General features: G+C 55.1%; 1 protein-coding gene across 1 annotated transcript in view; it reads left to right on the top strand.

Moving 5' to 3' along the window:
- The window catches only part of LOC131209053 (rho GTPase-activating protein 100F), a 30,330-nt gene extending 18,445 nt beyond the window's left edge, over positions 1 to 11,885 (top strand). The window contains exons 5-12 of the mRNA XM_058202024.1: positions 835 to 2,988; positions 5,325 to 5,599; positions 5,690 to 5,847; positions 5,926 to 6,005; positions 6,071 to 6,296; positions 9,198 to 9,619; positions 10,038 to 10,149; positions 10,213 to 11,885. Coding sequence (XP_058058007.1) covers positions 835 to 2,988; positions 5,325 to 5,599; positions 5,690 to 5,847; positions 5,926 to 6,005; positions 6,071 to 6,296; positions 9,198 to 9,619; positions 10,038 to 10,149; positions 10,213 to 11,885 — 5,100 coding nt within the window. The remainder of the gene's footprint in view (positions 1 to 834; positions 2,989 to 5,324; positions 5,600 to 5,689; positions 5,848 to 5,925; positions 6,006 to 6,070; positions 6,297 to 9,197; positions 9,620 to 10,037; positions 10,150 to 10,212) is intronic.
- The last annotated feature ends 1,833 nt before the right edge of the window (positions 11,886 to 13,718 follow it).

The following is a 13,718-nucleotide window of genomic DNA, read 5'->3' as shown; positions in this document are numbered from 1 at the left end:
ATTATCGCGGATCCTCAATGTTTTGATTACCGATGCAATTGTCGCTGATTATACAGCTTCGAAAGGCATCAAATAGAACACTTGTTTCATCTGTTGACAATGCGAAATTAAAACGAACTACATATAACCGCATCCGATCCGCGCGCACTCGACTACGAGCTGTCATAGCAGCGAATTGACTTTGTTAGGACACAGGAAACTTAGGCCATTACTGTGTCCAGACCAGTTTCTTCACCAACGGTTAATGTGTCGCACGACTATAAATGATGCGGTTCGCCACGATTGTTCTGGGCAAATGGGGAGTTTACGAAACAGACAACGCTTCCGATGAGTTTTACGGCAAACCAGCCACCATCCTTGAAGTGGGTAATGTTCTGACGTGGCTACCCACTGTTCACCAGCGCGAGCGGAGCTCACCGCGGAGCTTTCCGTTGAAACCCGAGACAACTTCGGGCCCTGCGGACGCAACAAAGGAAGGCATCGGAAAGGATGTTGGATACAGAACGTGTGTTCTTTTCCAGTCTACCAGGGTTTTGCTGCTGCTGCTGCTGCCGCTGACATGCTGGCCCTTGTCTGGTCTGAAGTCCTTTTGTGGAAACCTGTTACCGAAGACCCCGTTCTTTGCAATCATCCCACAAAAAGGGTGGCCCACTCGCCCCTCAAGTCGGTGGACCCTCGGAGTAAAGGAGCCCGCGATTTTCTTATCTTGTCTGTGGGCTCGGGTCATTGTGTTTCATTTTCTTCCCCGTGGACTGGACTGTGCCAGGACGCTGCTCGGCAGAGCATAGCTGTATGACTATCGTTCTAATGCTCTGTTCGTCGGTTGCCCCGCAGGTGGGAGACGAGATTCTGGCCGTCAACCTGGTGGACGTGACGCGGATGTCACTGGACGACGTGGTCATCATCATGTCGATCCCTCGCCGGCTCGTCCTGGCGATCCGGCAGCGGCGTGGTAACCGTGGCGCGAACTCACCCGGCCCACCGCAGATGTCGCGGCCGGAGCAGAAGCCACCGCCGGTGGTCGTGATCAAGCGCGATCTGCGCGACGAGGACCTGGACGACTCGGACCGGGCGCCCCGCTCGTCGCGGTCGTCCCGCGAGCGTCGCACCGGCGATGGGCGCGAGATGACGGAGTCACGCTCGCGGCTCGGGCTGGGCCTAAACAATTACAGCCCGCAGAGCGAGCAGCTGGACCTGTACTACGGCGGGCGTGGTCCACCCGGTGGTGGCCCGGTGGAGACCCCGAGCTGGGGCTACAAGCCCCCACCGCCACCCCCGTCGGCCTCGGTCATCACGGAGCAGCCGAAGGGGATGCACGGCTTCCAGACGTCGCACTCGTACTACCAGAACGCCGGAACGCTCGAGAGCCTGGCGGAGAAGGTTCACGCTTTCTATCCGTCGGCCACGCTTGGACCCGGAGGCGGCGGTGGCAGTCGCCGGATGTCGGCGGGTGGGTCGGCGGGTGTCGCGATGAGCCAATCGCATCAGCGGTTCCCACGGAGCGGCTCCGACCAACACCTGCCGCGCGTTGAGTACGCGGATTACGCGTCCCTTGGCCGACATCCGCTGCTGGCCCGCTCCAGTCTCAAGTCCGATTTGGTCGGGGCCGCACCGATTGCCGGTGGAACCCTCGGGCGTTACGGGCGTTACGATGGTGGGCCGCCATCATCCCGCGGGCCCAAGTACGGACCGAGTCCGCTCGGCGCGACAGGATCGCTTCAGCGCCGTTCGCGGCCAGCGCTCGATTACTCGAGTGATACGGAGGCTACGATCGGGCCGCGGCCCAGCTACTACTACTACGCGCACCCGGGCCAGCTAGGACATCCACCGTCGCAGCACCCGTCGCAGCACCCGTCGCAATCGCATCCGATGGGACGTGGTGGCGGCGGCAGTACGCAGGCGCTCGGCGGTGGGCCGGAGTTCGCCAAGTTCAACTCGTTGCCCCGCGAGCGGCCCGGGGCGGGCGGGCGGCTGGGGTTGCGCGGGCGCATCGTGGACCGGCTGGCGGACGAGGCGGACGGGAACGTGTCGGCGCCCGAGTACTCGCTGCCGATCCGGCGCGATCTGCGGGATCTGCGGCATCGGATCACCGCCAGCCCGTCGATCTTCACGTCGGACGAGTACCGGGCGTGGCTGCGGCGCGCCCCCAGCAGCTCCGCCATCTGCGAGCAGATGCGGGCGTCCCGCGACCTCCTCAACCAGCAGCGGGCCCACCGGTTCTCGTGCAGCGCCGAGAACATCCACGACGTGCTGCGCAACACCGAGCACATCTACAGCAGCCGCACCGGCCTGACGATGGTGGCGGGCGGGGCGCCGGGGCAGGGCGGAACGCTCGATCGCCACTCGATGGCGGCCGGTGGCCCACGGATGTCATCACTCCCCGTGCGCTCCCTGTCCTCGCAGCACATCGGTGGCCCATCGTCGATCCGATCGCCGAGCGTCCGAAGGATGCGCCAGCTTCTGGAGCTAACGCAGGGTGGCGGAGGGTTGCCCGGAGCGATGTCCGTGGCGGCGGCTCTCACCGGCCACCAGAGTCCGGCGCCGACGCCGAGCACGACGTTGCCGAGACCACACCGTCAGATCGACATCAATCCGGCCGAGTACACCAAGTACAAGCTGGACAAACCGGTCGTGGACGCGGTCGGAGTGTCCGGCATGCTGTGGATCCACCTACTGGCAGGACGAGGTCTCCGAGCCATGGCCGACAGCGCTCCGATGCAGCAACAGCAGCAACAGCAGCCGTTGATCCGCGATCTCTACTGCGTCCTGGAGTGCGATCGCATCCATAAGGCGCGCACCGTCGTCCGGTCCGGGGATCTGCAGTTCGACTGGGACGAGTCGTTCGAGCTGGACCTCGTCTGCAACAAGCAGCTGGACGTGCTGGTCTACTCCTGGGACCCGCAGCACCGCCACAAGCTCTGCTACCGTGGCGCGCTGTCCCTCACGACGCTGCTCCGACAATCACCGATCCACCAGCTGGCGCTCAAGGTAAGCAGAGGGGACCTTGGGAAAGTAAATATGATGTTACGCCACTGAACATTTGAGTAATATGGGAAAAAATGAGTGTAGCTTCGTTTTGAATCGCTCTTTTCAAACGTTAGAATGTTAGATTGGTTCTAAGATCAAAATTATGACATTTTGAATTAACTTAGGGGGCTTGTACCGCAATAGGCGAACTTCAGCACCGCGAAAACAAATTTAGTTGTAGTTAGAAGCTTGAAGTTTTTAGTTTTTCGTTTTTTAGTTTTTAGTTTCAAAGCATGGCCCAGTTAGAATCTGGAACAATTGCATTAGCTCTATCTCGGGGTTGGTTTGAGTTAGGAAACATATCAAGGTGTCAAATTGAAGGTATTTTATTGTACTTTAAGAGAAAAATTTCAGAAATTTATTATGTCGGTCGTCGGATGAAATCGCGAACTTTCTTTGGAATGCGCGCCATCATTTTTTGCACAATTCTGCATTCTTTGTGGTGAAATCCACCTTATTGGAAAAGTATCACAGAACTACATCCCTGCTGTAGTGGCAGCTTTCCAAATCAGGCCAAAACTTTACCAGACCTTTGTGTGACCTAATCAATGATAGTACTCGCTTTTTGAGGCACTCTTCCTTGTATAGAGTTGAGTTCATCGTCGTGTTTGTGATGAAAACCTTGATTTCTGTCCACAGGTACAAATTCCTTGCCAGATCATTAATTTCCGTGCAAATTTATTGACGAATACAAATTTGAACTTGGAGAGGACATCTCCCCGTGCCGTGGCGAGATAAAATTTTGGTCCAGGAAGCCGTCCAAAATCAAATTTCACGTATGTTTCGTCGTCCATAAGCAAGCATCCTTTGTACCTCGTCACATAACCTTCTCGTGCAACTAGAAGCGCGTGTTTTAATGACTAGATTTTGTTTAAGTGTCCTTTTTGGATGCTTACATGCAAGGAAAAAACAGTAGCCTCTTCGTTGACAGATTTCCCGGGCAGTACTTTTGCTGGTACCATATTTTTTTGCAATATCCCGAACCTAAAGTCCAGAATTTGCCTCGATTGATCTTAAAACCTTCCAGTTCAGCTTGCCGATTGTATGTTCCACTACGACGTCTACTCTGAATCTTTCAATCTACGGTATTGGGTTCCCAGAAACGGTAAAGCACAACATATATAGTTGATTTTGCAAATTTTTGTGTTTTTGAGATTTTTAAAGTAGACTACGTGGTGTTTTCGACGTGAGTGTGTAGAATTATTTTTCCTCTTTCGAGTTCAATTAAGCATAACTTTCCATAAACTCCACGTACTAAGATGAAACTTTCAGCACTGAAAGTAGAATGTTTGCTAAAGGTATGACTATCAACACTTTTGAAATCCGACCACCAGAGGCGCTGCTAAAAATCATGCAATTGTTTCCGATTCTAAGTGGGCCATGCTTTAATGAAATCGAGAATTAGTGAGAACCTAACATAAATAATCAAGGGTTTTGAAAACAAAGCTCGTATTCATTATATTAATGCTCGTAGGTGCGAGAAATCTACCAAATCGAATTGATAAATATGTAATGAATATCTTCTCCACAAACCATTTTCTTTACTAACAGCAGAATGTAAAGAACTCCCTTTCGTGCATATCATTGGATCTAGTTTATAGTATGCAGGCAAATTTGACATTGTTTTCAACAAAATTCCGCACCAAACCAAGGCAGATTGAAAAAAGAATATCTTATTGTCGGCCTTGAAACCTCGCTTATTGTGAGAAAAGCTTCTCTGCTGTGATGATTTTTTGGTAGGACTCAACTATCATTATGAGGAGTTGACATTTTCTGCTATATGGGTCCTAAATCATCATTAGGAAACAAATTACAACGACATTATGTTCCATTATTTATATGAAGTCTACAAAGTGATGACCTTTCATGGTGACTCGAAAGATGCCCAAAACTAGACAAAAAACAAAAAAAAAACATTCACAACAGGAACAAGTCTTATTGGTGAAGATTTCACCTTGGAACAGGATAGTGCAGCCCATCCAATAAAAGAAGTTCAATTTAAGCGAATTAGCTAAATTTATTAATGTAATCTACACCAAAACAGTAGCTAAGGACTGTAGAAAGGGCCACATGACAAAACCACGATACTTGTCAATATTATCTGCTAAAATTGTTTTCGTGTAGGCGAAATTTTGCTTGCTCTAAATATGTATGGTCAAAATAATTCTGTTGTATCAATGATCCCCCAAATGCGGCAACACTATCATTTACACGTTTTACAGAATGTTTTTGATTGACTAAAGTAAATTTTCCATCGCCGTATTTTGAAAAATCTTCTGCATTCTTGAACTGGCCAGGTTGAACCGAGGGGAACCATCTATCTGCGGCTGCGGCACACGGACCCATTCCAGCTGTTCCGCCGCCGGGGGCTGCCGAGCCTGCGCGGCAACGTGCCGGCCCTGTTCGGGGCGGACCTCGAGACGGTGGTGACGCGCGAATCGAAGGGGGCGCCCGGATGCGCCCCAGTTCCTATCATTCTGCGCCGCTGCGTCGAGGAAGTCGAACGCCGCGGTCTGGACATCATCGGCCTGTACCGGCTCTGCGGTTCGGCCACCAAGAAGCGGCTCCTGCGGTGGGTCCCTCCTCAAGGCCACCCGGTCGTCCTCACTCACTAACTCACCTGCTTACTCGCTCTCGCTCTCTCTCTCTCGCTCACCAACAGGGAAGCCTTCGAGCGGAACAGCCGCGCGGTCGAGCTGACGCCCGAGCACGTCCCGGACATCAACGTCATCACCGGCGTGCTGAAGGACTACCTCAGGGAGCTGCCGGAGCCACTGTTCACCAAGTGTCTCTTCCAGATGACGGTGGACGCCCTAGGTAGTGCTGTCGCCCAGCGCAAGACCTTCCCATTAATACGGTCTCTCTCTCTCTCTCTCTCGGGGTCTCTCCCCGCCACAGGTGTGTGCCTGCCGGACGATCCCGAGGGCAATGCCAAACTTATGCTCAGTATTTTGGACTGCTTGCCGCGCGCAAACAGGGTAAGTCCGGGGCGGGATTTGGGCGTTTGGCGTTTGGACTGACACTTACCCTTCACTTCGCCCAGGCCACTCTCGTTTTCCTGCTCGACCACCTGTCGCTGGTGGTGTCCGCGGCCGAGCGCAACAAAATGTCGGCCCAGGCACTGGCCACGGCGCTCGGGCCACCGCTGATGCTGCACTCGGCCAGCGTCGGGGCGAACGAGGAGATCGACCACGCACAACCGATCGCGGTGCTCAAGTACTTGCTGCAGATCTGGCCCCAGCCCCAGGGCGGCACCGGGCCGGGCGGCGGTCCGCTCGCTCCCGGCGGCGGTCCCACTACTTCAGGTAACGTAATTCTTGCACTTCAACCGCTCGCCAACGACCGCTACCTTCCTTCGTACACGCACTCACCCTCACACACCGGCGCTGAACGCTATTGCTGTTAGCCGTTGTACTGATCTGTTGGTGTGGTCCGGATGTATCCACCTGTCACCCGCCGCCTGTCGACCAGCGGGACCTCAGTCCAGGCATGCTCCAGGTCCAGGTGTTTTCGTTGTTTGTAAGCCTTCTCCAATCGCGGGTTCCACATTCCACTAGCTGGCTACTGCCTCCGTTGTCTTCCTCGTAGTAGCACTGTGACCCCGTCCTGTACTGCCTCTGCTCGTGTTTCGTATTTTGTGTTGTCCCGCCCCCCCTGTGTGTGCTTGTTTTGCTTTTCTATAGGATCACTCTACTCTACCGTAACCGATTCCAGCAACTGTTCTGTTGGTGAGACCAACAACAGTTCTTGGAACTTCTTGGAATTCCCGTATGGTAGAGTGGTCCGCGTTTTGTACAGTCGCTCCGCAACGCACGCACCTCTCAGCCGCGTCATACTCGTGGTCACCGGTCAACAGGCAACCAGGATCGGGTGGTTCCTTCCGGTGGTTCCGGTAGTCGCACTGCTTTCTTCTGCTGGCCGCTTGCTTGCTGTGTTCGTGCCACGTGCCATTTTCTGTTCCAATCATCCCCAGGCCCCGGGATCGCTTCTCGATCGCATTTTGTTCGATTATTCGCTTTTAGTTCTCGTCTCGAAATCACTTTCCGTTCCGACCGTTCACGAACGAACGGCGGGGACACCGGGCCCACCCTGGACTGCTCGTCCCGATCATCCCCATCAAGCGTGAAAAGGCCGCGAGCGGAAGAGCCGGCAGAAAGGGAGAGAGAGAGAGAGAGAGAGAGCGCGTGGAATCATCGCCCGTTTCGCCCTCACTCACCTCACTTCACTCACGCTCGCACTCATCGACTGCCACCGACACACACTCTCTTCCCTCTCACAGCCACACACACACACACACATAAACACACACTCACAACACACACATCGATGCGCATCTAGCTAGTGATCCGGTCCGGACCATTCACATCCCGGCAGAGTCCTTCCAGAGTTCCGACCACGTATCCGGATACGGAACATCGTGGAGATGAGACGCGAAGAGACTTGCTTTCCGTTTTCTGTCAGAAATGGACGCAGCAAAGGGTAGCCACCGTCAATCCGCTCGACGCCAGGATGAATTAAAACTCGAGATTGAGCTCGCCCAAAGGTTAGATAGAATGGTTTGAAAAAAGTTGGAATAACATTTTTACCGGCACAGGGTTTTGCTTTGGCCAAGTTTGGCTCCCAGCCCAATTAACGGTCACAGCAGGTTTTACGAGCTTGTGGTATACCATACCTTTCTGGTCGTATCTGGACAAACATCGATCTTGTTTTGCAGTCATAGTTAATGGTTTCCCGGACTAACCCGGACTTTTCTGTTTTGGGATTCTCTAAATGAACCCATTTTCCATCCCCAATCACCAATTGGGGTTTCGGAGTGCCCTCCGTCTTTCGTTCAGTTCGTTTTCCAATCTTCTGGATCTTTTCTGGAGGCCCTGCAAGTGTAGGGAGATGCCGTATTGGGCCACATTTAGCTGATCCAAAAGTGATTTTGCTGGTCCAAAAAATCTTGCAGCTCAGTGTCGTCGGTCATTTTTGGAGTCCTCCGACACTCTTTGTTTATTAAGTCAAAATCGCGCAAGGGTTTGGCGCGATTCTGCAGCAATTTTCTTGAGCAGGTAGCAGATAACCCCACGTTGAGCAAAAAAGGATACTGAGGAGGCCCAATTTGACAGCTAGAGCCATCTGTTTACACAATCCGGTTTTCGACCTTTAGACCTTTGGTACAGCCCCGTTCGCCATCCATCACTTTGCATCTTGCGCGTTTTTTTCTTTCGTTTTGAGTTTGGCTGCAACTAGCTCCACTCCATAGTGCACATCTCTCGTTTCTTCTCCTCAACTTGATTTGATTTTCAATCTAGTCGTCGTTACGTTTGAATTCTTCATCCGTTTTTCGCTCTCCTTTCCCAATGTTGACACGACTGTGTTGATTGGGAGCCGCCAAGAGATGACCTGGCCCGTCGACCCGTCTCACAACACAAACAAGCGCTGCCCCAACTACACTTTCAATCACACACACACACCAACACACACACCCACACGAGTGGGCGGCGTGGGAAGATAATCTGGCCAAACATTGGGATCACGCGGAAGTCGGTCACGAAGGATCAAGACCGATCGATGTCGGAGCGTTGAGCGTGAGCGTGAGTGAGAGAGATGGATGGCGAGAGCGAGACCGGCCCGGAGGAGCCAGAAGCCGGTGGAGCAGGTGGAGGTGCTGAATGGGAAGCTGCTGCGAGATGTGCGCCCCCGGCAGGATGTGCGTCTGCTGTTGAGCCAAACGTTGAATGTTCGTGTCCGTGTTCTTGGTGTTCCACATTAAGTTTCCCCTCGTTGCTTGCAATGTGTGTCCCCCCCTCTGTCCCACCGTTAGCTGTCCCGCCCCCGCCACCCCCTATAGCTAAGTGTTGTTTTGTGCGTCTCGTGTCGTGTGCCGGGATCCTGTGCCTGGTGAACTTTAGAGTATCGCATCGCGCATGACGGCGATCGCTGATCGATCGCCCCTAACTATGTGGTTTGGTGTGTCACAAACTTGCCCTGCTACCCACTACTACTACTACTACCTCTGTCGAGCTTGTGCCACAACTTCCCTCTGTGCTCAAACCCCGGACGGTACCGAGCGACCGTCGCTCGCAGCAGCAGCAGCAGCAGCAAACAACCACACTGATGAGGCCAACCTTTTTCTTAAACCGAACGCAATATCTCGTGGTTAATTCAGAGTCCTATGTAGACAGGTCGGCGCGGCGAGCCAGTCGAGCCGCGTGGAAGCAAAGCCAGTGCGTTGCCAGTGGGCAAATCGCCGGCTCTGCTGCTGCCGGCGCCGGCGGCCAGCACCATCTCCAGCAGCAGCCACCAGCGCAGCAGCAGCAGCTCCAACATCCACCACAGCACCAGCAGCAGCCTCCTCCTGGCGGCGGGCTCGTCGGCGGGGCCCATCAGCTCCAGCACCAGCAACAGCACCCAGCAGCAGCAGCAGCAGCAGCAGCCGTCGGCACTAGCGTCTACACAGCCCCGTTCAGCAGCCAGCAATCCATCAACCACATCCTCGGCGCTCGGTCCGCATCTGCTCTCAGCCACTCCCAGCACTCTTCAGTATCAATCAGTAGTGGCTCAGTTAGCTCAATCGCATCGAGCCTTGCAACAAGCGGGCCCACAGGTAACGCAGTGTACTAACGACCTCCGACACGTTACGTTACGTTACGGCCCACGTTCGATCCCCACTACGACGACCTACCGACCTTTTAGCGAGGAAGCAAAACGCAAAAACGAAACCAAAATTGCCCAACGATCTTCCCCGCTTCCGAGAGAGAGAGAGGAAGAGATGTCCACACCAAACAAACACTTGTTCACACGCTACAGATAACGCCTCCACATACAGGACACACCCGCCCCAAACACACACACCCATAGTCATGCCACTCGATGGCCGTCGTCGATGGCCAAATCCTTCGACGCCGTCCACATCCGAGACAAGATGTGTTCGTGGACGTATAGCCACGTCGGGAACCGCGCGACGTCTAATCGAACTCTGCTTTCTCTCACCCCACATCTCCTCCCTCCGCCACACTCTGCAGCCCCATCAATCGGAGGTCTCAGCGGGCTTGGTGGAGCGCGTCCAATCGCCACATCACGCCACACCCTCCCCAAGCTCTAGTTCCACTTCTTCCGCGTCCGGCTCCGGGTCGGGTAAGCTGTGATTCACCGGCTTCCTCGGCAGTACACTAACGCATCGCCACCGTTCCGTTGCAGGTACTGACACCATCAAGCGTGGAGCGTCCCCTGCGTCGGTTAAGTTCCGGGAGTCCACCAGCAGCTACTCGCTGAAGTCCGCAGACACGCCGAGCCGCATCCTGCTGAGCGGTGCCACGGCCCGCACTAACGGCTGTCCTCCGCCGGCGACTGCCAGCCGGGACACACAGCCGGGATACAGTGCGACGTCGGCGGCGGCGGGTCTGTTCCTGTCCTCGTCAGTGGCCGGCGGCGCTGACTACCTCTCGTCGACGTCATCCATCGCCTCGTCGGTAGCGTCCGGATCGGGAGCGGCTACGTCCGGTTTGCGGCCATCGGCCCCCGTCACCAGCACGCTCAACATCACCACGTTCAGCTTGGACGAGAAGAACAACCTGGTCGTGTCGCCGTCACCGTCGTCCGCATCCGAGTCCTCGTACCGCTCGTCGAGCCCGGCGTCCGGCGTTGGCACGCAGCGTGACAAATCGCCCGCCCCCAGCCTCGGAGCAAGCGATCGCCAGTCGGGCTCGCCGTCACCGTTGCGCCGCCAGGAGCAGTTTGACCGGGCCGACAGTCTGCCGGCGGCATCCACGACTTCCGGGGCGGGCGCTACGAGCACCGGTTCGGCCACCGGTTCGTTCATGTCGTCACTGCGCAGCCAAACCCTCGGCAGCTACCAGTTCCCCTCGGCCAGCCTCAAGCTGACCGGCAGCCAGCTGAGCGGGGACTCGCAGGACGACGGTAGCACCTCGTCGTTGCTCCGCAAGCTGACTTCCTCGCTGTCGCGCACGATCGTCAGCAACACGGGCAGCACCTTGCCGCTGTCGCTTGGCCGTGACAAGTTGAGCGAACTGTCGGCCGGTGGTGGTGGGGGTGGTGGGGGTGGTACATCGGCTACCGGCTACTCCGGCAGCAGTGGCATCGGCAGCATCAGCAGCAGCATCAGCGGCAGCAGCAGCAGCGGCGGCAGCAGCAGCAACAGCAGTGGCATCCGCGCGATGAGCTCCTCCCTGGGCTACTCGGGTGTGGGGGGCACGGGCGCTAGTGGGACGGCGGGTGGGTTGGTCGGCACGACGACGGCCGCCGCCGTCACCAGCATGAGCATCTACGGTACGCTGCCGAAGAACTCGTCGATCTACTCGTACGGCGGTTCCGGAAATGCGGCCAGTGGCGGCTCGGGTGGCGGTAGTGGCGGCTTGTCGGGGCTGCTGTCGGGCACCACGAGCTCGTACGGTATCAGCGAGCGGCTGCGGGCCCTCACCACCGGTGGTAGCACCGGTGGCAGTCTGAGCGGAGCCGGAGCCGATGGCGTCGGCTCCACGAGCACCACGAGTGACGGCGGGGGCACCACCGGCTCGTCCGCCGGTGACCTCGAGGGCAGCGGGTACGACTACGAGTCGTCCGGTTTCTCGTCCGCCTCGTACAGTGGGATGGCCACGAGTGGCGCCTCGATCGGGTCCGGAACCGGTGGGCTCTCGTCGTCGTACTTTAGCACCGGCAGCACCGGCACCAGCCCATTCGCTTCCATCGGTGGTAGCGGCGGGGGCACGGGTAGTGCGATGGACACGAGCGCCACCTACCGGGTGCAGTACGCATCCACCAATCCCTTCCTGCCCAGCTACAACCCCGGTGACGGTAGTAACGGTCGTAATGGCGATTCCAAGACGAATGACGACTCGTTCGACCTGAAGTAAGGAACCCTATGACGTGACCACGTCATTGGTCAACTTTCTTCTTCTAATCCCGCGCCCCTGACGGGGGCTTGGTGACAGCGGTGGGATACGAACCCACGCCCTTTCTGACTGGTGTAACCGTCAACAGTATTAACCACGGAACCACATCCCCGGGCCCGGTCATTTGTGTTGTGTTCGATCGTTTGTTGCCCGCCTCCATGCCCGCCATGTTGCTTGTGGTTTGTTTCATCCGATCATGTAAGGGGACGGCTGGAGTAGCAAAACCCATTTCAACTTACCCAAAATAACACCAATCCTCTGTGGTCCTCTAACCGGGCGGAACCGGGCGATGTAGAACAATCAAAAGCGATCCGCGTTTCCACGAGTAGCAGTACTGTGTTTTTCCCCCTTGTTGTTGATATTGATGTTGCGTCTAATCTTTAGCAAAAAAAAAAAAAATGGCGGACAGATAGGATTAGTAGAACGGAGAACACATTCGTGCAGTACGAGATACGCTTTAATTATCGGTGTAGGATGAGAACAATAATGCTTGCAACATAACGTCGGTCGTTCAAAGAAGCTCCATACAGTAATCTAATCGCTACACAGCCTACTAAACTTCAACGACCGGTAAATGTCGGCACGCCGTTCGAAGAAGTAGATTAAACCCGCGCAAGTGACGTTTGGACACTGTCGAAAAGGGAAGATTCCGAACCGCTCGGGTACAGGAGGAAAGTGACATTTAAGGAGGGCCCCGCAAGGCTTGCTGCGAAGTTATTGTTTTAACAAAGGATCGTCGCGGCCGAGAGCTTAATTTTTTCCGTTCGTCACGCAGGAGCTTACGGATCCGAGGCGAGTGGGCTCGTAAGTCGAAGGGAAGAATGATTAATGTATGTGTGCGAGAGAGAGAGAGAGCGAGGGGGGGGCAACGATACTGTATGAGCGTGTGTTTGTGTGTAGTAGAATGTTAAGATGGCTGGTGTGGTGGTATGTGTGTATAGCAGCGCGCATTGTTAAGCGAATTGAACCCAAAACGCCTTAGATCGTACGCATTTGAATTGTTTTTCGTGTTGCGTGAGCTTCAAGTGCTTCAAGTTTGATGATACTGAACGGTCAGGGATCGCTCGGTGGGATCGCAAGGATTTACTTAGGTAGTGTGTGCGTGCGGGTGTGTGTACATAGGGGGTGTCGGTCGCCATTGGACTCGAGCCTCTCGACGTGCCCTGTAGCTTGTATTGAACGCGAAACGAAGGCAACGAATTCCTATCCGTCATCCAGAGATCGCATTGATGGTGGCGCCCTCTCTAGCGCCGTCACCGACTTGCTACAGTATACTCTCAAGCTCTAGGGACGTACGATGGGTTTTCGCGCCCTATAACTAAACTATTCCGGCCCCGAGGCCAGCGAAGCGTACCCGGGCTATTATAATCCGTACGTTCGTTTTAACGCATTCTATGTCAATTTTGTGTCACACTAATTAGCACACCCAGGAAACTTACTAACAGGGATCGTAGAAAATTATGCAAAATCGGCGAACGAACGTACTATCTATGCTCTCCCTACACGGGAGCAGATGCTTAAACAAACGAAGTAAACAGGCATCACACATTACGTCGTATCCACTAGAGATAGCGAGGTAGAGAGGGAGAGAGAGAGAGAGAGTAACGCGCATCCTGGGACTTGGTGCTTGGTGTTAGCCTAACCCATTCGTCGTCCGGCACAGCCTACTAGAAAAGTTTATCTGAATACAGTCCGTTAGTCTATTAGCGTGGTTCCCCCAAGTTCCCGAGCTATCCGCCAGGCAGTGTCAAGACTCCAGCGGGGCCGAACCGAGAGAGAGTCGACGCCGGCGAA

Source organism: Anopheles bellator, chromosome 2 (genome assembly GCF_943735745.2).
Source record: "Anopheles bellator chromosome 2, idAnoBellAS_SP24_06.2, whole genome shotgun sequence".
NCBI classification, from domain to species: Eukaryota; Metazoa; Arthropoda; class Insecta; order Diptera; family Culicidae; genus Anopheles; species Anopheles bellator.
Note: the sequence above shows the minus strand (reverse complement) of the source record. Positions and strands in the feature narration are given on the sequence as shown.